This window comes from Oncorhynchus nerka, linkage group LG14 (assembly GCF_034236695.1).
Source record: "Oncorhynchus nerka isolate Pitt River linkage group LG14, Oner_Uvic_2.0, whole genome shotgun sequence".
NCBI classification, from domain to species: Eukaryota; Metazoa; Chordata; class Actinopteri; order Salmoniformes; family Salmonidae; genus Oncorhynchus; species Oncorhynchus nerka.
In genome coordinates, this window is record NC_088409.1 from 46,108,857 (window position 1) to 46,136,448 (window position 27,592).

At 43.0% G+C, this 27,592-nt stretch overlaps 1 protein-coding gene across 1 annotated transcript; it reads right to left on the reverse strand.

Annotated features, from left to right (window-relative positions):
* Positions 1-1,825: 1,825 nt before the first annotated feature.
* Positions 1,826-27,576, reverse strand: LOC115141226 (serine/threonine-protein kinase 40-like). Its single transcript, XM_029679974.2, has 11 exons — positions 27,348-27,576; positions 23,204-23,330; positions 22,744-22,829; positions 21,705-21,848; positions 20,455-20,685; positions 19,752-19,804; positions 10,342-10,457; positions 8,256-8,400; positions 7,617-7,736; positions 7,294-7,378; positions 1,826-6,031 (listed from the first exon to the last, which is right to left on the reverse strand). Exons 2-11 carry the CDS (start codon positions 23,319-23,321, stop codon positions 5,810-5,812), a joined length of 1,320 nt encoding a protein of 439 aa, XP_029535834.1. The 5' UTR covers positions 23,322-23,330; positions 27,348-27,576; the 3' UTR covers positions 1,826-5,809.
* Between the last annotated feature and the right edge of the window lie 16 nt (positions 27,577-27,592).

Sequence of the window (27,592 nt, forward strand, 5' to 3'; positions counted from 1 at the left end):
AATGAAGGGCAAGAATCTTTTCTCCAAGTGTTTTCCCTGGCCGCTCACATGGAAACCTTATGCACATCCTGAACGAAGAAGAGATGCCTCGAGCAGCAACAGAACCTCCGCAACACAAAGTAGATGCTCAGAGGAAAGTCATCAAAACACTGACGATGAGATGAGTGGGTGACACACAGGACACATCAAAACTGGGATGTAAATGAAAGAAAATGTCCTGAAACAGGTTGGGACTACCTGAATCTGTCCAATAAGAAATGCTTGTTTTCGTTTTCAACGGTTTGCCCTAATCGATAGGACCCTGTAGTCAGTTAAGTCAATCATTCTAATCTAAACTACCTGACTGTTGATTTCCAACCTTGGACACTGAAGTGTTTACAATAGACTTCAACATGATCAGTTGTGGCATCTTTAAGACTCCGCAAAATGAGATCATCTTTGTTGACGTTGGAGTGGCATGAAAGCCAAACCCTTATGAGCTAAATCAGGACATGACAATGGCGAAGCCAAAGCGTAATGCCTTTTGTTCGGGAGCCTGCCAGAGAATGCATCAGCCCAACAGGATCGACAGCTGAAACGCACCCACGCACACACTTAAATTGAAACGCATCTGCATAGTGAAACATAAATTAATTACTAGAATGGAGGGATAAAAGATCTTCATACAACAAATATGGCTGCACCCTCAGAATGTCCGCTTGAACGGGGACGTCCATTCTAGTAATTCTATTAATATGGTTGGCAGCTCGGAGATATTGAGCCGACCCTCGTGGAGACCCCCCCTTCTCCCCCAGCTAAGGAAAAAAGGGTGGGGTACAGCCAAGCCTCCAGTGGCCAAGGCCCAGCCAACCATGACATACTCTAGTTTTAGGGGTCTCTGAGGGATGGGCAAGGCTCTGTAGCGTGTCAAACCCCTCATCCGTCCACACATACATGGTGCCGTTGTTGAGACTGCTAGGTCACGGAGTGATGCGAGGTTTGGCAGGAGCTTAGGTGACCTCTGTTTCAAATCCCTCGGACGTCATCAGAGCAAGTTTAAAGCAAAGCAGCCTCATGGCGGAGTTCTTGTACATACAGGAACTGAAAAACATAAGCTATCCAATCAGTGTAATAATAATTTACTTTAGTCCTTTTCATCTCGTGGGGACATAAGGTAGTAAAAATATTTTGTCACTGGAGTCTTTGGCCACAGCTTGCGGCCTATCTCAGAGAGACCAGCTCAGCCGCCACTATAAATAAGATAAAATAAGGCCCATCCATAACTCTAAATTATCTCACCGGAATCAATGTTACAGGACCGATCAGGAGCTTGTGTGCATTAGCAAATGCAAAGACGTGTAAAGAAATTAATCCCCCGCTAGGATGTGTGTTTTAAAGGGCTGAGGTGAGGCAGCGGAGAAGGGGCACATAACCGCGGTGCAGGGGGACCAGCAGGGGCTTTCCTGTTGGAGCAAATCTACCTTGGCCCATGGTCCAAAACTCCCTCAGAGAGAAAAGACACTGTTTCAATTGAGTATTTCACACACACACCTCTCTGCAGGTAGTCGATACACATTCTGTAAACGGCATGAGACAGACTGAAGAGTAATAATTACAGGAAGATAACCATTCCTTTCCATTTTGTGAACTGAATACATAGGGTTTCATTGACGATTTAGGATTCAACACTTGGGGTTATCATCATTACTACACAATATCTGGTGTTCTTGGTTATAGATAGAGCAAATGCATTTCTATTCTTTGAGAAAGTACTCCACCTACTGGCAATGACAGGAAGTATTGTCAACATTCAACGTTTCACATGAAATAAAATGGTAGGAATAGCTTACTTTTCCATATCAAAGTTTATTGCCGACATGCATGTAGAGATTTGATGAAGTACAAAAATATGTCTTTTATACAAACTTTTTTTCCCATCTCTGTACAATTAGCCAGGTTTTTGTATTAGATGCTCATATATCCAACAAAGCAGCTTACAACAAATCCTGCTGGTTTTCAACCATTTTTTACCACCACATCATACACCATCTATTTTCCAGTTGTAATATTCAGCAAATCAAATACATCGTTAAACTGACAGATATTTCCCATATTTTTGAATTATAGTAAAAATGAAAACTTAAGTTGAATGTTCATTAACTGAAAAATCGGATGTATTATGAAAAACATTAGGTTTTTCTGTAAGACTCAAATTCCCAATTCTTCCTGGTTGGTTGATTTCAGGCAATAATAATTGTGGGAACACCTTGCAAGTAAAAAATAAAAATCATGCAAAATCACATTTTACAAAGAGCTCAAGATCATGCTTCGTATGGTGCTTTCAGTCCACAGAACATCTATGAAGGGGACAACTTTCATAGACAAATGGGACAAGTCCAACAGCCAAATGTGAACACTATCTTGATAATGCATTACTATCAAGGGTCTTACCTAATAAACCTGCATATTTATATCCAATAGTGGGTTATGGTCACCCTCAAGTAAGACGGGATGACAAATTTGCCTTGAACTTCAGCAAGGGCCGTGGAGTTCACAAAATACCCTTTTCTCATGAACTACTGACACACTATCAACTACAATACTGCTTTTATACCCAGAAATTCACATTGAGGTGGGAAAAAAGCTAACATCTCAAAATCTCATTACATGTATTTATTTATTTTTCTCAAAAGGTGGTGGCTAGCATTGCCTCTAATGCATGTCTATATAGAATTTGTGTTAAAGCGGAGCTGTTCAAGAGTGTGCAATGTTACAAAACGTTCAGATGAAGATATGATTTCCTGTCATGTTGAATTTGGAATCATGTCAGTTCTATTCAACACATTCCTATCTGCAACATATCACCTTACTGAATGTACCCCTGATCAGAGCTGGTATCGTTCCACTAGATGGAAGCTCTACTGGTGTTGTCGCTGTAATGATGGTATTATATTTACATACTGACCAAAAGTCTGGTATGGGGCGATAAACAGTTGGCCTGGTCCCAGAACTGTTTGTGCTGGTCATTGTCAAGGAAACAGGAGTTGGCAAGTCTGCACAAACAGAACTGGGATCCGGGTAATAAACAGATCACTACCATAAATCATCATAATGCACGATTATTTGTGTAAAAAATAGAACTATGCAGAGTCAGTCTCATTATTAGTGTAGCTTAAATCGACCACGAGTGTGTGGCAATGGTAAAAGAAAATATAAAAAGAGATATTTAATGAACATGGCTGATAGAGAGAAAAAACTGCAATGGCGGCTCAAGTTTGAATGTTTGGAGAAACAAATGAAACCAGAACACTTCTTGCTTAAAGCTAAAAATGGAAAATAGATTTGATGCCTGAAAATGGACAGTGAATAAATAACAAAATTAACATACATGAAATTGAGGAAAAAGACAATATACAATGAAATAGGACAAAACTGACTCAAGTTTCTACTCGTGATCAATTTGGATATAAATAGGGTGAAGGTCTAAGCAATGCGAATACCCATAAAGATGGGCAAGCTTATGTGAACAGATGACTAATATTGTTCATGAGTTAGTAGCTTAGCAACATTGGCAGCTATTTTTGACAAACTTTGCTAACAAATGACAACATTGCCACCTGTCTAAAGTAAATTTGCCGACATAATGGCAAACATTTTTCGTACTAAATATCTTCCTACTTTAGCAATGTCATCGTATTTCAAGGACACTAGTGTACATTAGACGAAACAGCCGTTAGCGTCTGTGCAGAATGATTGGATTGATCACGACGTTTGGCACCACTACGGCACCGCCAGCAGAGGGAGGCTTGAGAATGTGCATAACGCGACAGACAACCTCACTGTTGAGTTTCTCTATGAAATATTACACTATTCAATTACCAAGATCAACACCATAGTAAGTCTTTCATGCTCAGCTACTACAATATAACTTACAACAGCTAAAAGGGAGAGCTACTATGATCATCACGGTTTTGTTTGATTTTAAACTTGGCTACGCACTAGAGCATTCACGACTAAGACCGGGGCAAAATGAGGGATGCCCATCTTTCATAGCGGACACATGCAGTCCAGCCAGTCTTAGAAAAACCTGTATGTTCTCAGTGTGTGCGAGCAACTGAGGCAGGCAAGATGAACAGATTGGGAAGGATGGTTAGTTTAAGGATCTGCACTGACTCACTGGGCTTCAATAACGTGGCTCTAGTCGGCACCTACCACTGAAAAGGCCCTGGCTTAGTCGAATACACCCCTGGCCCAAATCACACTTATCTACACAATGACAATCACTGGCATTACCATTCACTCAAATTCATGCCCAATACCTGTCTCACAATGATGATGTCACAGGATAAAACGGGAAGTTGAATACCTGGAAGTTGTTCAGTGGTGAACGAGGGGGAGGTATCATTTCCTTGGCTAACAATCAGTTAAGCGCCATGATTTCACCCCCCCCCAAAAATTATAGTGTCCACGTCGTGATTATTAACCAAAGATGCCAATTAGAAGAGCAATAACGGGAGAGGATCAACATTAAACATCTAATAAACGTCGCCCCATCCAGCTCTTCCAGGTACTTGACACCTAAATGCAAAAAAAATGGGAGTGAGAGCGAAAACAAGAAAACAATATAATCTGCTAGACTTAAAGACAGAAGTAGTCGATTTGGCCACCCTTTGATAGTTAGCATTTTCAATGTAGAATAGATAGAAGGTTAAAATGCTACTTATTAGTCATAAGGGAAAAAGCTTATTCATATTCCACATTCCAAACCATTATGCACCAAAACATAGTAATATGCTTTCTGTCTACGGTGACAACACTACCCCGACAATTCCTTGTTTTCCGAGAATGGTGGACATGGTTTAAAAATGCACACAAAAAAATAAAAGTAAAGATTGAGAGAGGTAGATTTGAAGTCTTCAGCTTAGAGATGGGACTAGTCCAGATAATTTTGGTTATGAGGAAACTAGAGTGAATTACATCCATGATCTTAGTTTGGAGAGTTGAGGAGAGGGAGGTTAGAGGAAGGTTGCTACATGGTTCTTCTGGCCCTGTATTGCTCAGGGTTTTCAAGAATAAATGGGGGTAGGTAGGAGGGCGATGGCCAGGTCTCAGCAGAGAGAAACGTATGGGGGGGGGCTTTTCCATGTCCAAACACACACGCATGTCTGGTATCCCCCTGGCCTGTACGAGTCCACATGTGCCCATAGCTGGCTGGCTGAGTCCACATGTGCCCATAGCTGGCTGGCTGAGTCCACATGTGCCCATAGCTGGCTGGCTGAGTCCACATGTGCCCATAGCTGGCTGGCTGAGTCCACATGTGCCCATAGCTGGCTGGCTGAGTCCACATGTGCCCATAGCTGGCTGGCTGAGTCCACATGTGCCCATAGCTGGCTGGCTGAGTCCACATGTGCCCATAGCTGGCTGGCTGAGTCCACATGTGCCCATAGCTGGCTGGCTGAGTCCACATGTGCCCATAGCTGGCTGGCTGGCTGAGTCCACATGTGCCCATAGCTGGCTGGCTGAGGGGTGGGTTCAGTGGGAGCCTTTGGTTGAGATCTTCAGATTCTCCAGCCATGTCATTCCTGTGCACACCACCGACACCCAGACTTGAAGTGTGAAAACTATGAGAGGTTGTCAGGTGAGTGATCAGTTCTGGCCCCCCCCCCCTGTTCCCACTCCACCTACCTAACTCTCCACAGCTAGGGATCCCTCTACCCAAGGGAGGGTCGGGCTAAGCTCCCATAGATACTAGTTTCAGGGTACCTTCCCGACCCAACCCTTGTCCCCCACCCCACTTGTCCCCCAGAGGGCAAGGTGATGGGTGAAGGGGCTACTTCCGGAGGAAGCGCTGGGCCAGGATGGCTGCGTCCAGAGGGCTGACGGGTGTGGCATCGTGGCCCAGGCGCCGCACAGGCGGGATGGCACTGAACTGGCGCTTGGCAAGGAAACTGGCCTTGGCCTCGTGAATAGTGTTCTTCTCCTCGGCCAGCAGCAGCTGCTGGCGCATGTAGTTCTCAAACTCGTACTGTGACGACTCCTCCGTCATTTTCACCTGGGATAGAGAGACAAATGCTTATTAGTTAGTTACACACTGGGTCGTGTTCATCAGGGCAGTGGTTTTCAAAACTCTTCAGTGACCCCCAGACATTTTACAATTTTGTTATTGATTAGTTTAATCAGGTGTACTAGATCTGGTATAGCTCAAACACATGGAACGGCTGGGTGTCCCTGAGGAGAGGTTTGAAAACCCCTGCATTAGAGGACATGGAAAATGTCTTAAGACATTCCAACAGGTTGGACCAGGTCTACCAAGTCCAGGTATTCCCTTCCCAGTTTGTTAGTTGTCGTTTGTTTGGTGCCCACTGAACACGACCCTGCTGTTACACAGAGATACTGTGACACAATAAACACAAGTTAGAGAGCCTGGTTAATGATCAAGAGATCAGCATCCTGGTCAAAACAGAGCTGATTAACTTACACCACCATTCTCATCGACGGGGCTGTAGTGGAGCAGGTTGAGAACTTCCAGTTCCTTGGTGTCCATGTCACCAACAAACTCATTTGTCCCTCTATACCAGGCGGTGTCAGAGGAAGGCCCTAAAAATTGTCAAAGACTCCAGCCACCCTAGTCATAGACTGTTCTCTCTGCTACCGCAAGGCAAGCGGTACCGGAGCACTAAGTCTAGGTCCAAGAGGCTTCTAAACATCTACCCCCAAGCCAGAAGACTTCTTTATTAGAACATCTAATAAAATGGTTACCCACACTATTACACTGCTGCTACTCTTATTATCTATGCGTAGTCACTTTAACTCTACCTACATGTACATATTACCTCAACTAACCGGTGTCCCCGCACATTGACTCTGCACCGGTGCCAACTGTATATAGCCTCGCTATTGTTATTTTACAACTGCCGTTTTAATTATTATATAATAATAAAAAATGTCTGCATTGTTGGTTAGGGCTTGTAAGCATTTCACTGTAAGGTCTACACCTGCTGTATTCGGCACATGTGACAAATAAAATTAGATTGTGATTTGAAAATACAGCTTTATGACTGAGAATGTTTGTCAAGCCACACTTTTGTATTTCTTACACCTTTAGATTTAAAAAGACTGGATTCAAATGTGATGAAAGTGCTTGCCTCATGGTGGCACTGTGAGAACAAACACCAAGGCACCAGTCAGTAAGGGAGGAGCATTTGGCTCTGTTCCCCAGAAGGCTTTGGGTGAGCTGAAGTTCTGAGGATTAGCCATGCACTAATGCTAAAGGCTGAAGGAGGGTCAGGGGGTTGTTGACCACAGGGATCTCACCTCCTGGAGATGCTCTGGGTGGCTGACCTGGTCATCGATGTCCGGTACAACCTGAAGAGGACCGGTCAAAGAGGATACCGACTGCCTACAAAGCACACACAAAAGACAGTTTATCGACACAGCAAGGGTTGACTGGTGATTCTATTGTGCAGCGTTTAAATGAACCTATTACGCTATGTTGCACCAAGTTAAACATCTTGATGGCATTATAGATGATATTCTCACACCAGATGAGAGTATATTGTTAAGCACTTTTTCAACCACAAACCACTACTGCTAATATTTACAATTCTCTCCCTGTCCACCAGGAGGCCGTGACTCACCATGAGGCAATAATGCCGCTAAGAGACTCCAGGACCTCGGCAGCAGTCAGCCTCTGCTGGGGGTCTAGCACCAGCAGCTTCCGTATAAGACCCACAGTGTTCTCCGACACACGCCCGTCCCTGAGGGGAGAGGGAGGAAAAGGAAGAAAGAGAGAGGGAGAAAGGGGGAAGGGTTATATTTATGGCCTTCAGTACCAGAAGGAGAAACTGTTGAATAATACATAGGAGGAACCAACAAAAGCATGGTCCTCTGTAGCTCAGTTGGTATAGCGTAGCGTTTGCAACGTCAGGATAGTGGGTTCCATTTCCCAGGACCAACTGTACGTAAAATGTCACTTTGGATAAAAGCATCTGCTAAATGGCATATATTACTATTAGTTCAGAACTTTTACAGAAGTCTGCCAAAGTCCTTGAGTAGACCAACTGTCATAAGCATCATTGTAGAGTCTTCCAATTCACACCAATGCAGTATAAAAAGGGCCTTGAGCAATGCCTTTGTGGCACTGTATGGAATGGAAGGTGTCGTATGACATGTAGCACGCAACACTGTATGGGGGTGCATGGAACAATAATGCTTGTGTGGTTTTGTATGGGATGTGGTACTTCATTAGTGGGTGGGGGGGTTGTATGTTGACCTACTCTGGGATGGAGTACTCTGCAGCCTTGATCTTGCGGAATAGCTCCTGAGGTATGCTGTCGTAGAAGGGGAACTGGCCGTAGAGCATGGTGAACAGCACCACGCCAAGGGCCCACATGTCACTGGGCTTTCCGTGGTATGGCCGGCCTGCAAAGGAAGACGTTGGATTCATTTAACATGTTTCACGAGCTCGGTGTCTTTTCAATTGGCGACAGCCTACATGAGATTACTGTTCTGAACAACAACAAAAATTGCGCAAGTTTTTGTCAAACGGCAGCCAAGCATCAACAATATTGACACGAGAATAAGACCCTTGATATTTATTGGAAAGGAGCATCAAGCACATTATGCACTTTCACCATCCTGTGAAGTTAATCATTTATTTCATCTGTAGCCTAATAAACTGCATGCTTCTGCGTGCAGTCATTGTGGGAAGTCAGTGGGACCAAACAACGTCTTCGCCTGAGTCCAAGTTATCAATGTTATGTTATTATATTAATGAGCATAAAAGCATTTCAACCAGCATTTCACTTAATTTTCCTGACAATTTTTTAAAAAATTGTATTTTTTGTTTTGTCGACAATTGGAAAGTTTACAGTTTCCATCAGGCCTGTTGTCAGACAAAGTGTCACATGTTCTCACATAAAAAGTTTGGATGGAAACCTGCTTAATGTTTGACGTTTTGCAACTGAGAAAATGACGCTTCCTTAAAAACATGTTTTGCATATAGGCTTACATATCATGTAACAGTATGGTGCATGTGCATACAGGCACCAGTACAATCACACTCAAATCTTAATTCAACCACGAACATCGTTTGTTGTTACTGCTCAACCCACTGTCCTCCACTAAAACCATACGTAATACCCAGAATATCTCATTATCAACCACGTAACGAATGATTAACCAATGGAACACAAACAGAAGACTACCACTCTCCAACTGCAGGTCTAGGCTCATCTTTCCCCCAAAATTCCCAACCACATCTGGCAATACCATACCGCCATTATGCTTAAACCTATGAAACAGTAAAAGCATGATGAGTCAGAAGCCAGTGATGGTAAGGGAGGAGCAATGAGCATGGTGCTCTGCTTTAAGAGCAGAGGCCCGTGTTGTTATAAAGAGGTGGCGGCAGTTGCTTCCCTCCCTCCGCCCATGGGGCAATAAAGGTAATGCAGTTGACACACACAGGGGGGAGGGCTTTGGAGTAGTTTCCCTCTCGGTGAGTCATCAGTGTGACTCACTAGGAGGTCAGTTTCATTGTTCTGTTTTCAACTTGTCAATGTTCCGCTCATATATGCCGAGGTATTGTGTTTTAATGGAGAGAGGGGAAGCAAACACCAGACAAATCTACTCTTTTCACACATTTCCCACCAATTGTGTCTAGACCGAAGGGCTGAGAATAACTTTTCAAATGGTTAGAACCTCAGTGTATGCATGACGTTCCTGCACAAACTACCGAGTGATGGAATATAGTGTGCCGTCTCTGCAGCAAGCGATTAAACTAATAGCAAAATGTAGCACAGTAACATGTTTGCAATAAAAACCAAACAAATCAACAACACATACCATAATACGTGGCTTATCACGAGAGAACATCATGCAACAGATGATCAAGTCAATAATTATTATTTTTTTTAAAGAGCCTTGAGATACTTTCAGCCACTGTCAGCCTGCACTAAATGTTCCAAATTTGCAAAATAGGCGGTGTTGCCTAATAACCGGAAAAACCAACAGTGGACTGCCAAACATTACGCAAGCCTCCTGACTGACTCGCAGATTCCCAGCTCGACCCAGATTAAACTACTGACCCTTATTTTCAACAGAACAGTAAAATATATAACAGGAGCTTATCAGTCAAAGCACATTACAAAAATAACATGTGAATTACCCTTGGAAATCAATAGGCCTACATGATTTGTATCCTCTTGTTACATAAAGTAAGCATGGAGATATGGAAGTTTCAATTGAACTGTTATGCGATTGTGTTTGGCATCAGTCAGTAGAATTCGTGACAGACTTATAGAGAACTTCCTTCTCCTTTCTCCTTCACATGCCATCTGTGTGTTTGTGTGTGTGTCCTCTCACCACTCAGTACGTCAGGACTGATGTAGGCTGGACTTCCTCGCTGGTCCTTCAGCAGGTCGTCCTCACTCACCAGGTGCTTGCCCAGGCAGAAGTTGGTGATGGTAATCCGATGAGTTCTAGGGTACAGAGACACCAACACACAGCAGGGTCATATTCAGTAGATGAATGAAACTGAGCGAAAGACCAAAATGCAGCACCAGTATGCCCTAATGCAGGTATTCCCAAACAGGTGTACAAGTACCCGCAATGCCGTCAAGGGCACGCCAAATAAAAATGTGATTCACATTTTATGTTTTGGTATAAACAAAAATAAAATTCTCTTCACATTTTCAAACAGTCCATTTAAACATTTAAACATTCAAACAGCCCGAATAGCCTCGTTTCACTGTCCAAAATAAAACCATCTAGTGTTCAGCGAAATAACAATGTCAAATACATGTAGTCTAGTCAAATAATTAACATCCAATCACATTAAAACAGTCACTCTCTCGTGGGAATTCTACTATGTAGTCAAAACGTAGCTGCTGTTCATTCCGTTTGCGCGAATATTTATAAAAATGAAAAAAGAAAAAAAAAAAGATTTAAGGCCCGCGTCCATAGACACGTACCACCAGGTCTAATGGTAGTACTGCTACTACAAGCAGTATTACACCTGTCGACGACAAGTGGTTCTGCTTCCATGAGCACATCCAATGCTAGCATCAGTAATTCTACATTTGTTGTTAGCCCAGCTGGCATGGACACCGACAGTTGTGAATCTGATTTAGCCGAGCTGCATCAATTCCTCCACCGAACAGACAGGGACGTTGGACCATTAAAGAGGCGCAAATATGAGAACTACATTGATTTGGGGTTCACTTATATTGGGAGTAGTGCCCTTCCTCAGCCACAGTGTGACTGTACAGTATACGCAAAAGTACTCACAACACGAAACATTCACTCACATAACCATTTGAAAAATAAGCCCTGGGAGTTTGGATTGGATTCTCAGCCCTCACTAGCATGACAACTAAATACAGCCACAGACTGTGGAAAATGATTTAAGACAGACTCTCTCCAAAAACCCAATATTGCAGTTATGTGCATCCTTTCAAGCACACCCTTCTCATTAACCTGTGGCGAGTCATTCACAATTTGATGAACAAATAAGGTTTTATATGCAAGATGGCTAAATAAAAAGCAAAATTATATTATTTGTGCCCTGGTCCTATAAAGAGCTCTGTGTCACTTCCCACGAGCCGGGTTGTGACAAAAACTCACTCATTATGTTTAATAAATGTATTGTATAGTGTGTGTGTGTGTGTGTGTGTGGCAGGCTTACAATGACGACAAAAAACAACATTTGAGAGTGCGCTGACCATGGTGCTAGAGGGGGTACGCAGCTGGAGGTTGAATGTTTGAAGGGGTAGAGGACTATAACAAGTTTGGGAACCACTGCCCTAATATGACCCAGGAAACTCCACTCCACTTCCTGATTGTTAAAGTTAGCCTCATCACACAAAAAAATAAGTGTTTGGTAGGCCTGGGAGACAAAGGGTGCTTCATGAAATAATTGCTGGCTGACGTGGGAGGCATAGTTCACTCACTGCTTAATTTGACCATCACAGTTCTGACCATAGCATTATGGACTCTTTTGCATCATCTTAAAAGAAACCTAAGGAAGTTTAAAAGAAACAAGACAATACGATCACCACCACCAGTTGAAGGGACAACTCCAAACCAGGAGGACAGTGATAACTCCAGACAGTCTGGCGCTCAAGCACCGTTGCTAGGGTAAACTCCAGACAGTCTGGCGCTCAAGCACTGTTGCTAGGGACATCATATTGGTTTCTGTGGAAACATCATAGGCCTATCAGATGTTTGCATGAGTCATCGTAGATAAATTGGTTTGTGTGTGTGTATGTGTGTGTGTGTGTGGAGGGGGGCAGGGTTTAATGGTAGGCCTTCATACAGTATCTCTGTCCTTTCCAGAACATGGAGAGAAAGAGGAAATTTTAAAAAGGCTACACTGACAAACATGTGAGTCAACCTGTGGTTTGGGATAATTATCTCGATGACTAATCCTGCATGCCATTGGGTTGACGAATGTGTATGCAAAGCACATAAGGAAAAGTGCACACACAGGCTTAAGTCCACCCACACACGCAAGCATGCACAGGCTACACAATCACAACTGCAATTTAGCACCATGGTCTACTCAAGATCACGGTCTCACCCACATCCCGTTTCTCCAAGGACCGAGGTCAATGCAGCTTCCCCATATTCTCTCTCACTTGCACACTGTATGCAGTTGACATTCTGCTCACACAGACAGAAGGCCACATTTGGGCTAAGGTTAATTGCTGTGAAGAAAATGCCACATTGTAAAAACATTTTTGAAGAGGAAACCTTCGTCTACAATCTACCATCTGAGGCTGTTCAAAATGATTTGTGAAAATGAGCCGTCTATAATGAATTCACAATGACAGGAGGTGACGCTTGAAGGGCTCTCGATAAAAAGCTACTTTATGAAGGGGGCCTTTATTTTGCCTGCATGCATCACACAACTGTGGTTGCTATTCTTACTCTGTATCCTCTCCATGAATGAGATAGCGTGTTCGCCTCGTGAGAGGGACCCTTAGGACTGGAGGGACCAAAAGAACCACACCGTCTCCACTTTCTGGTCATGTGATCCCCAGGAGACAGGAAACCAGAAACCTCCACATCCCCAGTGACTCCCCCCCATCCTGCCCAAAATAACTTGACTGATGGGAAAGGGGTTGAATATGGCATCCTCTGGCTCCACATGAAGCTCAACAAACTGCACAAAAAAAGAAACTACAAATAAAAATACATTCAGCAGTAGTGTCCCTCAATTGAAGCCATATTTGAGATTTAATTTTCAGAAAAACAGAACAGTTTGGTGAGGTCAAGGACTTCTCAAACATTTTGGGGATTTACCTGTGCATGACTTTTGTCCCATCAAACACAATTTACATTATAAAAAAGTGAACTTCGCTTTCCAGTTTTAAACACAGATGGACTTCGAAAATCTACTAAAAGATGTTCCTATTTTTGTAATGTTGCTTTTTTACTTATTTGTGAACCCGGCACCATCAACCACACCCTTTTAAAAATTTGATTTGCGAAGTTTATTTCCAGCATAAGCAAACTCCTGACAATGATACAGCACACTGAGCTTTGCAGGACGGGGAGAAGTTGGAGGGAAGAAGATTGTACAGGTGTAAACTGATCTTCAGCACAGTCAGTGAGAATATATGCAGAGATGTTGATGTCACCGTCAAGTGTCAGCTGACTGACTGCATGCTGACAAACAAGCACTATTCGCAACTCAGTCTAAAGACTGTGCAGAGACGGGCGAGAGAGAGGGATGACCTGACAAGTGCAGCCTCTAAATTCTAGTTTGCAATCAACCAAACATCTTACAAGCCTAAAGTACACCCGCAATGTAACAGTTCATTAAAAAATTACTAGCCTACAAAACACCAGCTATTTAAAACAACTTGCTGGCAAGATGCAATAACAGCCTCATTCCATCCATTTCAAGCAGATAAATTACCTGAACTGCATTTCCTGATGGAAACAGGAAATGCAGGTACATTAAATGTTGGCATGCAATTTGTTTGTTCGACAAGGTTGGTTCTTTTTTGTGTAAAATTAATTATGCGAGAAATGGCAGCTTTTACACACAAATATTTATATGATAGCAATCATATCGATGTAAACTTGGATTCACACGATGATAGGCTAAGTTGTGTCGTCCTTACCACTAGGACTGGGGAAAACATGGAGTTTATTAGGCAACAGCTGAAATAAGTTATGAACTTCACAGGGTGGTAAAAGTGCACAGTGATCCAAGATCAAATAGGGGGTGCTTACATTTGTCCTGTTTCACACATGTACAAGTGTCTGGTGTAAAATGGTTTGTTGCATATCCCAAATGTGGGTGAGGCCTTCCTCCATACATCTCTATCCATCCAGCCCCCATACTGTATGCATGCACACTCAGCGAGGACACGTGAAACACGTAGAGCAAAGGCCAAAGACAAAAAAGGAAGACAATGACAAGGAATGGAAGAAAGGAATCATGAAAAACAGAAAAAGGAGTAACGAGCAGAGTGTGTGAGAAAAAAAAAAGGCTTCTGACAGACAGAGGGAGGGAAAGTAAATAGAGGGCTGGGTGTGTGTGTGTGTGTGAGAGAGCGTGAGTGAAAGACGTGTGTGTCCATGGTGAGTCAGCCCTGAGCTATGGAGGGCCTTTGGCAGGCCTCTCCTTTTGTCTCCAGCTGGGACAGTGTTCCACTCGTCTGCGCCGTTCAGCAGCCCCACCGGCCAGAACAAAACACTTTGTTTCATCACCACTACGGCTGCCGAATGGTGCTCACAAGGGATGCACGATTAATATAAAATTGCGATATTGACATCCACGTCGCAAGAGGCTGCGATATCGTTCTAGATTCACTATAGATGGGTTAGCTGACAACGTCACGAAAACGATGTGCACGCCTCCATAGTGCAGAAGTCAGCGTGTTGTTGAAATTCTGGATGGCCAGATTGCTAGAAAGAATAAGAAACGGCCATGTGGGGAATCGTAAGTGGCTTGTTTCATCTTATTGATACAATGTCTTGTTTTGGAGGTGTTTTGACTGATTTCATGTTAATGCTAATATGGTAAAAAATAAATAATAATAATCACTAGCTAGCTAACCAATAACTAACAATGTATTTGAGAGACAAGTGCTCATGGTGCAAATGTTAATAAACAGATGAAATATAGCTTACATGTTGTCATTCCTAAGCCAACCCCTTCTATTCCACCCTCCATAGTTGCGCACACCTTTATTTTGTTGCTAAACAACCAACCAATCTATGCATGCATAGACTGAACAGAAAGCTCAACAGATTTGTCCAAACATGAATGATGTAGCTATTCACATATAAAAATCCACATTTTCTATTATTCGTTTGTGTAACTTGCTCTCTGCAAAACACAAGTTTGTTGGTCTTACCAAGCTGCTGAATTTAGGTAATTCCACTGAGATAAGGCAAATCTTGCTAGCAAACTTTTGCTCTAATACAGCTTGGTACCAGTGGGAGTAGATCAGCATTGGTTGTACAACAGCTTGTTCTTAAAATCAGAGGAAAAGATAAAGAATATTAAATTCTTTGTGAATGTACCGATTTAAATCTAATTAGGGTCCCATGGGAAACCCTGACCAACACTTTGGTTCCTACTGTCATAGCAACTCCTCCCCTTTTCCCATTAGTTGTCATACCAAACAAAACTGCATTCCAAGTGCCCACTGTATTCCAACCACATAAATAGAATGGTCATTCTAAATTGTGTGATGCCAACAGCAGAGCCAAGTGCTTTGATCTATACAGCTAAAATAAAATATATGGTACAATAATTGCACTTTGATTTTTTTTACAGGGCTCACCATTACAGACACAGGCCGGCTCAGTTCCCAGTGTGTACAGCAGTGTTTCCCAGTCCTGGTCCTGAGGATCCAAAGGGCTGACCACTTTTGTTTTGGCTTAATTCAACAAATCATCAAGCCTTAAATTGACCCGGTTTGGGATGCACTGCTGCACAGTATGTTCGTGTGTAATGGGGGGGAGAGCAAAAGAGAAGGAATTGAGGTAGTAAACACTTCCTTGCAGTGGCTAATATGATTTTAGGTGATGTATGGGCACTAGTATTTAGATATGAATGTATATGCATGAATGAAACCCATTCAGCCCATGAATATGCCACATTCTCAATTGTTTAATAGTCTACACAGACATACTATGAGCACATGGAGCCAAGAGGAGGAATTGAAAAAGCCTGCACTCAGTTGATCAGTTACAAAACAGTCACTAGCATACTCCTACATTTCATGGGCTCAAGATAACAGCTAAAAACACATTCACTGTAAAAAAGAAAAAAAAGAAACCCGTGTCTTTAAAAACATACAACACAAATAAAGACATCCAGCAGGGTTTTGAGAGGCTCTGGGTGCACAATAAGGCTGGGATTTGACAGGGACCTCACAATACGATATTTAGGTGCCGATACGATATGTATTGTGATTCAATGCTCCAAACATATCTGCTACAGAGGGACAAGCGAGAGGATGAGTAAACAAGTTCTGATCAGCCATGAAAATAAGTGCTGAAAACAAATAGTCTCCCTATTCACAGAAAGGAGAACTAGCTATGAAGGAAAAATGCTTCCGTTTTGGTGCAGGTACAGAAAACTAGCAAGAAAACAATATTGGTCAAAATGATACAATTACCGTCAAAAATAATATTTTGACATGGAAAGGGGGTTCAACTGAAATGTGTCTTCGATATGCAACTATTGATTTGTTCCCAGATCACTAGTGCACAACCCCCCACCGTCCTGACTAGCATGCACTCCGTTCACACACACACTCTGCGCATGTGTGCCCCGATCACACGAGGCATTCAAAAGTAAAAATAAAAAAATCAATTCTCTTCTCCATGCATTTTTGTTGTTGCAGAAATGCCTTTTTGAAAATGTACAAGTTTCTTATTAAGAAAGTTCACGTAACCTGTAAATATATATTAAAATGTGAAATCACGAAGCGGTTTCGCCCTGGAGAAAATACAGAATATTGCCTAGCCATGATTGGTTGAGATAAAGGGTGTGGGTCATTCCCAAGAAAGAGCCATTGTCACTCGAGGCTTCCCTGTCACATGGCACGTCCTCTCTGCTACCGCAGATATTTGTAAACTCCTTTGGATTAACTCATTTTCATCAATGACATGCAAAGTGTAGCTACAGCTTTAAATAACAGAGTGGTCCTGAATACAGCTGCTGGTCTCGACACAGCTCTTTCTTCTGTGGCAAAAGCAGTCTGCTTTAAAACAGAGTGGGAAGGATATATATATATTTTTTTATGTCTGCCATGAATCATATTCTAACAGTTAAGAGCTTACAGTTAAAACCAAGAGTTAGTCTCAACTGTATAAAAAAAGTCATTTACATTGTTAGCTAGCTAGACAGTTGCATACAGGTAGGTAACATAATAGGCGGCTAGCTAGCTGAGATGGCCAGTTGCATTCTGCAGTTAGTCGATTGCTGATGTGCAAAGCCATGACGATAATATGCGTGTCAGTTTATTATGTTTAACTAGCTAGCTACCGAAAATAGCCACTGTGGTGCGAATGCTAATCGACTAGCAAGCTAATCAAACCCCAAGTTAAGTGACAGGGACACATTAAATGGCTAAATAACTAGCTATCTACACATGTTCAACTAGCTTAATACTAGCCTCGTTTAGAATTCGAGAGTGAAATAGTTACTTGTCTAACATGTAGGCTCAGCATTCCAGAACAGTCCCATTAAAAAGTCAGAATGATGAACAAACTTTATTTCAATTTACTTTACCGGCTGTCCACCGATGTTGTCCCTATGTCAGAGGTAATTTGATGCAAAATATCCACAGGGAAGTGTTATCAACCCAACCTTTAGTACGCCGTCTGTATTTCCAGTTGTTATTTTCTAAACTGATGCATTTCGCACATGAAACACAAACCCCAAACACATCCAGCTGATTGTGAGGGAAAGTGTCAGAGGACAACATTCCGGTTACATTTGGTTATTGTTTACATAGTGTATCACGTCAAGAGATTGAAAATGCAAGTGACAGAAACTACCGGCACAGCAAAAAGTCAGGTAAACATCACCATCCTGCGGATACACCATCTCCACCTCCTATCAACAGCATATACAACCGGTAAAACTGTAAATATAATTTAATTCAACATTCTGGCTTGTAGAGAATATGGCATTGTTTTTTAGGGCGACTTCAGTCAGACAAAAAAAATCCATGGAGTAACCATGGTAAGTCTGTTTAGGCAAGATGAATACCATATACATCTAGCCTACTGCTAATTGTCTTGTAATGTCTGCAATGCCATTGTTTGGCTGGAAGCCGGTTGTGTGTGTACCGGGCATTTTAGTAACAGGCAATAACAAGCTATAGGAGGTGAATTAATTTGTTTGTTTTTTTACCTATTGTTCTGGAATTTGTCTTTCAGCAGTGTAAGGAGACAAACAAGCAGCACTTCAGGTATTTTTTCTTTGTACTTGAGCTTATTGCTTGGGGTTCAAAGAATGTTATTGCTGGTATGCAAGGTTTTAATGCCTCATCTATTTGTGTCTGCCTTTCTCCTTTACAGCTTAAAATTGTCTGGAGCCTGGTGTTGTGGCCACGGAGCTTTCACTCTGATGGAACTAGGTTGCCGCTGCTGCGCAACAATGATGTCCTTCCTCCCAGAGATGAGCAAGCATCCTCTGGACTGGACACAACCAGGCAAAACACATTTTTGAGAAGATCAGGACTTTTGCAATGAAAAGGCCAGACAATTACACATCCTGCTCCAAAGAGCAAGAGAGAAATATGTTCAGTTTGTTCATAACATAACTTGAAAAAAATTCACTCAAACGATCTCATGATAAAAGCCTAGATACTGTTTTACCTAAGCCCTTGTGTTAAGTCTCTAATTTTAGGCTACTACCTTTAGCACTTGGAAGTTAAAGTACTTTAATCTTGAAATATTTCCAGTTGCGTGTTGACGTGAATTCTTTGTTGGGTATTAAGGCTTAACGGGTGTAAAACAAAGCAGCACTGTAGTTCAATGTAAAAGTTTTTTAAAATTACAACAATTTAATACTGTTAATGGTTTGCCTAATCAGGAAACTTGGTGAGATAATGTACAGAGAATTCATTTGGCAATTCGGTGAAAGTATTCCTTTTCTAAATATACGTTTTCCAAGGATTAATGTGGAGCACGTGAAATCGCAGCTAAATGTTTGAATGCCCTTCTCCTAAACGGGATACGTTTATTTCTCCAACTACAGTGTATGATGTACCATTTTGAATCCTATAGTCTGTACTTTTATTCAATGTAAAACACAACCTCAAATTTTGGAACATAAGACCGAAAGGGGGGTAAGGGGGCTTTATGGATAAGGAGCTGGCTGCATTCTGCAGGGCCTATCAGATCCCGGCAGCACAACACTGTGACCTGATGTGCACTCGAGCCAGAGTTCCAACCATGTGCGGTTCCACCCCCCCCCCTCTTCCAGAGAGAACAAAGTAAGAGGGCACGTTCTTCGCACCCTCTTTTTCCTCGCCAGGTTCACATCACTGCCTTCCAAAGCCCGACCACAGGGAATGAGTCACTGACTCGTACGTGGGGGGGGGGGGAGAAAATGTAGAGAGCAAGAGAAAGAAAGAGGGGTGAAGGGGGACTGGGCTGGGATATCTCGCTCTTCCTTGAGGCTGCGAGGACTTGACCCTGCTCGGGATGAAGGCCAGTTGCACACTGGATACACACTGGATGGGGCATCTCGCATGGCTGAACCAAATATGAAAGCGTGACTGAGTCCTTACCGTTTGTTCAGCACCATGTTTCCAAGCTTCAGGTCTCGGTGCACAATGTTTTTCTGCAGGGTGAAAGAGGTAGAGACGGATCAGATATGTCACTATCAGACTGCTGTTGAATGAAGCACTGGTACAAAAGCAACTCAAGTCAATGCTGTTACTGCTCTATAGGAGCGGTTTAGCTTGGATGATGACTCATCGGAGGGGCTACATAACAAAAATGTAACAACATTTTGACTTGTCTGAACAGGCCCAAGACTTAAGTTGGAGACCGTAAAGAAAACACACTTACATAATACATCTTTCAAAAACAAATTGTCAAAGCTATGCGTCATCTTGGCTCTCGATGACTATACAGTCAAGTCAGTGACCAATTACTTGATCATGAAGGTCAGCCTGTGAAGGCAATAGGCACTGACCAGATAATCTGATCTACAAATCATTAAACTTCCAAAACAACTGGCCATCAGATAATGAAAAATCTGGGAAATCTGCAAAGTACATAGCAGACTGAACCCTAGTCAAGAAGCAGATGGAACGTTCAAAACAGCTACATTGTAGTCGGACTGAGTTGAATCACTGATCTACAAATCCCCTCACATTCCAAATAATTAGGCATACGCATTGTGATCATGATTAGCGATTCTGTGTCTCATCTTCCTCAAACTGATCCCCTCAAACGTGATGTACGTGTTTTGTTGGTCGGTCTCACCTTGTGCAGGGCCTCCACCACACGCACCACGTCATAGAAGATGACGATGGCCTCGCGCTCGCTCAGCCGCTTCTCCTTGATGACGTAGTGCTGCAGGTTAATGAGGTCCGCAGTCTTGTCGCTGAAGTCGTGCGCACAGAGGCAGTCCAGCACCAGGCAGATCCGCTTCTTCAGTCGGCGCACCTTGCCATTGTTGGCCTCCGGGTCCTCCACAATCTCGTACGCCCGGTCCTAAAGTGGACAGGGAAGAGAGCGGGTTGGTTAGGGTGATTAGAGAGGAGACTGTGGTTTTCTATTGCAAAACATTTTGCTACGGTGTGCCATGAACAATACAACTCTAAGGCATCTCTTTAGAAGCATGTAAGAAATAATATGGATTCTGACAAAAGACATGACAATTGAACGGCATCCAAATCGTATGCGTCATAAGCCATCACCTCTTCCATTGCCGAGTGAAATTCCACTCTGGCTTCAATCAGCTATGAGAGAGAGAGAGAGAACAGTGGAGGAGATGACAGGGCTCAGTGATGTGTACAACCATCCCATCTCCAATGTGAATAGAACACAGTCTGGGGGGGAGGCATTTAGATGAAAAACAAAGGTCATTCTTCTCTATTCACCTCAGAGCGAAACACTGTCCCCGTCCCCAATGGTATTGGTTTGTCCAGATTTAGATGGCTGGGCCTCTAAAGGCCTTCTGAGACAAATCATTATTAACTGGTCCGCTTGGAGGCGGAACTATAATAAACCAATCAATACCATTGTTGAAGCCTTGAATGAATCACGCCGCAGCCTCACGGCTCAATGTAGCTATTTTAGGAAGAGCGTGTCGAGAAGGAATAGGGTTGTGAAAGAGAGGTGACAGATGGAACAATAACAAAGTTATAAAGATATGGGAAGGGCGGGAGGGCTGAGTCACCGTGAGAGTGGATGGCTGGGAAAGTGAATGCTAGAAGAAAAAAAGGTGCTTCAATATCTCTACAGAAGTATCTCTAAGCTCCACTGGACTTGGATCGTGCAGTGCGGTTGGTAGGGAGGGGGTGTGAATAGAATGTTTTTCCCTGAAGGGGTGTCTTTGGGTCGTTGGTAGAAAACTATGCAAGTCTCTCATCAGAAAGAATAATGTACAATCACAGTAATTCAGTACAGGTCTGTGAAGTTCTCAACATTGAAAGACATTACAATTGGCTGCAGCACCAAGCGATGTACCTGAAAGTTTGTGGTGCACCAAGTAAACTCTTGCTATTTACCTGGAACAGGCCATGGTGGTGCACCACTCCATCCTGGTTATGGAGCAGCGAGAGGAGGGAGTACTCGGTGTGCAGCAGCATCTTCCCCTGCCTCTCCTCCTGGGTCTCCCCGGTCGCGTCTCCCCGCTCCTCCAGCGTCAGGATCTACAACAGAAAGCAGCAGCAAGGTCGTGTTCATTAGGAACTAAAAGGAAGAAAACTGACTGAAACAGGGAGGGCCTAACTAGATTTGTCCAATAAGAAACACTTGGTTTTTGGTTTCCCATTGCAAAACATCTTACTACTGTGTCCCCTAATGAATTTGACCCCGAGGTCATGAGCACAGGCGCTCTGGGACTGGGGAGAAATCCCTGAACAATGAACCACATGAAGTCGTCACCCCACAACAATGCCTAAAGATGTACCATAACAGCTGACCCCAGCAGCTGATCTAGGCCTTGGGAAAGAACTTAGGAAGAGGGGGTTGAGAGCCAGAGGGGACAAAACAGGCCTGCATATTTGGCACATCAAATCAAATTTTATTTGTCACACGTGCCGAATACAACAGGTGTTCCACCTTACAGTGAAACTCTTACTTACAAGCCCCTAAACAACAATGCAGTTAAGAAAATTATCATTTAATAATAAAATAAAAAAAGTATTTACTAAAATAAACAAATGCTTTTTCATACTGGTTTCATTTTATCCAGCGCAAAAACACGTCCCTACATACTACGGTCAACACACTCAGGAGGCAGGCCACTTTTTCACTCCTCCTCCTAAAACACCTTGTGTGTAAAACAGATTATTGGATTGCCCCAATAAACAAATTGCCTCTACAGTTTGTCTTCTGCCCAAGCACGAGCAGGCTGCTGCACTCAAATAGGGCCGTAAAGAAATAACTGAACACTAACAAAGATGTCTGTTTAGGAAGGTCAAAGTTTCAAAAAGCTATTGGGACACTGTAGCTAACTAGCTATTGTTTGAAGACACTAACTCATCTCCATCAAACAGTGAAAATAAATCATTCAAAAGAAACAGTCTGAGTGTGTCCACTCACCTTTAGCTGGTAGAAGTCATCCGTCCCATCCTTCCTGGCCAGACACTGCACTATGCTTGGCACGGGCGAGTTCCCCAAACGAGGCCCTGTAAGGAAGAAGTGGCAACAGCTGCATGACCAAAAGGTAAGGAGTGTGCGTGTCCTAATGCAAACCATTAGGAGGCATGCAAACCTCAAACCCCCCCCCCTAACATAACGTTCTTTTACACGTCATCTAGCAGACAGCAGGAGAACTTATGCTAACGTTTAACAAAGTTAAGTTTACATTTTCTGAAAAGATTGAAGAAAAAGCAACTTTGCTTAATAGATTCTGAGCCATCTACCCAATGTTAAAAATTCTTCACATTCTTGCCTCAAGCTAACTGAATCCCCCCCACCTCTTTCCTAGTTTCCTGCGCACACAGTTGTAAGAGGCCAACCGTTCCCCTTTTCTGCCCCTGCGTAAACCCCATCTCTTTACCCAGGACAAAGGGACCTGCCCTCTTGGCGTTGCTTCCAGCTATTCCAGGACAGAGGAGCTTGCTGGCCCTGCCTGAGGTCTCTCCGGCCCCCCTCTCCAATGAGCGCCGCTTAGACATGCTGGAGCTCTGCAGGAAGAACACAGAGACAAAAAGCTAATCAGATAACATCAGATCAAGGTAGGCACATTAAGTGGTGTTGGGACAGAAATGTGACCATAGGGAAGCAAAACTTTCAAACTGATACGGTCTTGACCTTCTTCCAGGCCACTAGAATACATCTTGAGTTGCATAATTCCAACACTAAGATTCTGACCAAAATTCTGTCAATGTGTCATACAGTAGAAAATACGTTAGTTCTCAATCATCCCTGAAACTGCATGACTATACCTGGGTCTCTCCAGAAGTTCTCTATTGACTTGGCTAATGCAGCAGACGGTCTTGTGGTATGGGAGGGTTTAATCCCGCCCAACCACGTTAGAAAACCGCTCCCACAAGTTCACTAACACAGTGTGAATGACTAGCCATTATAGGTTCATTCAGATGTCGTCTCTGGTGAGAGAGATGGCACCTCAGCTTTAAATCCTCACGATGTGGCAAACAAAACATCCATGTACTGACATTGAATGGCAAATGCCTCGATGCAGAACGCAGTAGGATTACTGCAACATCAAATCCTGCAAGGGTGGAATTCTGGTGAAATGCTAAAGATGGCAAAATATGTAATAGGGCTAGGCTGAATGCTATTTTGCACATACATGCTTTTTCATTTTATCCTTTGCAATTACTTTCTGAAAATCCTGCTGCAGCTCTTTCACACAGGCGGTGTGAAAGGAAGGCACGGAAAATTGTTAGACTCCAGCCACCCAAGCTATAGATTGTTCTCTCTGCTTCCACACAGCAAGTGGTACCGGTGCATCAAGTCTGACACCAACAGGATCCTGAACAGCTTCTATACCCAAGCCATAAGACTGCTAAATAGCTAACAGAATGGCTACGAGGACTGACTGGGTTAACCCTTTTATTTTTGCACTGTCTATACACACACTCACAGGACTCTCCAACATACATATTTATACTGACACCACACACATGCACTCAGCATTTATGCTGCTGCTACTCTGTTACTGATATATCCTGATCCTGATTGGAACTGACTCTATATAGCTTCTCTCTATGCCATTTTTAGTACTACATTGATAACTGCATTGTTGGTTTGGAGCTTACAAGAAAGGCATTTCACTATACTAGTGCACGTGACATTAAAACTTGAAACTTAATCTGCACTGGTTTGCGGTTCTCTAAATCTGTGGCCTAGGCTGTGAGTTATAACCATTGACAGTAAAAGGATACGACTTCCTCTCAGAAGACAGTTTCCCATAAAAGGTTGGGCTCATGGCTTTTTTCATGACAGAAAATTAAATACCAACCCTACCATTTCCGATAAGGAACTGCAGGCACATGCCAGGGGAACCTGTGTGTGACACATCGTGACATCTATTTACAGTAACATACCTACCTCTATAGGACCTACGGTATTCTATCTTTGAGAGGTATTTGCTTTTTTGCTGCCTGTCTAAAATGAGTTCCTAAGTGATAAAACACACTCTGGTTCCCATAACAGGAAAGTAATGCTCAGAACCAACTGAAGGGGGGGGGGGGGGGGGGGGGGTGAATCACTCAGTTCAGTCACCCCAGGGTTATCATGGAGTAGGTTTTGTCAAAAACGCTAAAATGTCAGAGGAATGACACCAATAAGAGTGCAAACTGACACATGTCCTAGAGTGTAAAAAGGAAGCATCTTTTCAGAGTGAAAACAATGTGCGACTTCCTGTAGTGAAACTACAGCACAAAGGTGATAGGTCAATGTGTCTAAAGACAGGATTGTGGGGACAGTAGATCTTTAGTGGACACATGCCAGTACAAGTTCAACCCGACTACAGATGTTCCAGAGCGAGAAGATTCGGGCTGATAAAAGTGGGAGCATAGAGGGCAATAACAATTCATTTGAATTACCTGCATGAGTAGACATTGGAAACTGACACACACCCAAAAAACTCAATGCATTACTGGCAACACTAGTCAAAATGCTCACACATTAGCCAACACAGCGAAGCCACGGAAAACAAGACATCTTTCCATTTTGAAACTGTTCCACCATGGGCCACAGTTTGGCTCCGGTGAGGACAGGACAGTTTGCAGCAGTCAAAGTGGGCCTACACAAATTCTCACTTCTATGAGGATTTTTTCAGATACCAAACAGCAGACTGTGTCGTAATCATGTCTTTCACCATCTCAACCAGTCATCAATCACCCAGGGAGGCTTATGAACAGTGCTTTTCATGACTCCCAGTCACATGTGCAACTGTAGGCGAGCAGCATATTCTATCAATCAACATACCATTTATTTACACGAGTCGGCTAAACTAAATGTTAGCCATTGCAATTTGCAAAGATGGAATGGTACACAGGGTATGCTGCTAAAATGACTGTCCAACAAGAACTATTATTAACTGAATAAGAGCCGACAGGTTGTGATGTGCATTTCTACAAGAGCACTGTACTGCCCTAAAACCATTTGACAAAACAATTACCTTACTGTAACGCATGCACCTTAGGCTTGCCTGAAATGGGCAGCTCACAACAAGACTTCAGATTAGTTTGGCATTTGATGAATGTAAGCCAACTACCAATAGTTCAAGAACTAAAAGGTCAAACCACCCGAGGAAAGCACAATGATTGGCAAGAATAACTTCAGCGCAATGGCATGCTAAGATGCAGTTTTATCTGATGCTGACTGTACTGAGAGAGAGTAGGAACATAGCCTACTGAATCATATCAGACAAGGCACCAGAGAGAATCTCCCACGCTGAACATGCGCTCTTTAAATAGCTAGAGAGAGCACACACGGCCACCATAGATGACTGGAGATCCACTCACGTCCTATTATAGCAGCATGAATCAAGCATTTCACACCGTGCTCTGTTGCAAAACAAAATAATTAGCTAAAGCACTAGCTAAAGGAGCCGTCTCTAAATAAATCTCATAGAACCAAATATCAGTTTTTACACGTTCATACCTGGAACCTAGGCTATATCCTGATAAATAATTGAAAACTAATAGTCCAAGCTATCACAATGTTGTCAGAGGAGATGATTCATACAAATCACGTGTGGTCGATGTTGAACAAAGGATTTCTTGACTTGGGGTTGCACAAGTCAATCACCCTCTATATCGGACATCATGATAAATATACCTAGCTAGCTCGTAATGGGCATGATGATGTACCTGGATGAAACCTCAACTGCCTTCTGCGCTCTTACCATCTTGCAGCTGGCTGCCTATTGTTACACTTTGAATGCACTTGGCCATACAAGGTCACCAAAAAATAACTAGGGACATAGGAACGACGACAACATGTTGCAAAGGGGGTGTCAGTTGCAACATTGTATCAGGCGATCATTTGAAACGAATGAAAAGGAGCACGCATCGCAGGGATGCAATCCCCCAAGTGTAGTGTACACGACCCCCTTTTGACTCCTACAACGGACACGAGTGCCAACAATCACCATTTGCCCACAAGCCATTGAGTCATCCTGATCTGGTGTCATGACATGAGTAAAATCTAACTAGGTACCATTTATAGTACCGACTGACCGACAACCCACGAGCGTTTACAAACGAGCCCCACGCCCGAACGCAATGTTGTAACAAAATAAGTTCTCAAACGAAACGAATACAAATTAGTAAAACACAGCGCATATACAGTGCATGGGAACAGCGGTTATGTTCATTACAAAATAATGTACGATACTCGGCGTCAGCGAAACTGTTAGGTAGCCTAAATAACGTTAGCTAAATCTGCTAAATTCCATTCGGCACAAACAACCCAAAGCTAGCCCGAATTACAACAATGTACACCGTTCACACATCGGAACGACCCCAATGACACATGTGCATGTATATGTGTTAATTAATATTTTCGGTTTTCAATTTACCCATTGTCTGCTAAAAGAATACACATTGTGCAGAACGGGGAGTCCATTTAAACAAAGTACATGCTAGCTACTACTAACGTTACTACCGCTAGAGCAAGCTCGTTCGCCACCTCGCTCACTCAGGTCTTTTTTTTCTTTAACAACTTACCTCGAGCTGAAACCGCCGAGGAAAGTGTGCGTTGTAATGCTACAGCATGGACATTTCTTTAAAAGTATTTGTTCGGTGCATACGCAGTTTGTTGCTCCCAACCAAAGGAGACCGTATATGGAGGGTTGATATCGCGTAATGTTTGTTTTAGCCACTATTACCGAAATGACCACTCGGGAACAGCTTCCATTCGTCAGCTTTCTGATCGCATCTTTCCATAGCAGCGCCACCTGACAACGGAAATG

What these genes read in the sequence shown, in the direction of transcription:
- LOC115141226 (XM_029679974.2), bottom strand. Translation starts at nt 23,321, where the DNA reads ATGTCTAAGCGGCGCTCATTGGAGAGGGGGGCCGGAGAGACCTCAGGC. An exon ending in TGGTGGAGGCCCTGCACAAG is followed by an intron (nt 19,805 to 20,454) that starts GTGAGACCGACC and finishes TTCACCCTGCAG; the next exon opens with AAAAACATTGTGCACCGAGA. An exon ending in AGCGGCATTATTGCCTCATG is followed by an intron (nt 7,379 to 7,616) that starts GTGAGTCACGGC and finishes TGTGCTTTGTAG; the next exon opens with GCAGTCGGTATCCTCTTTGA.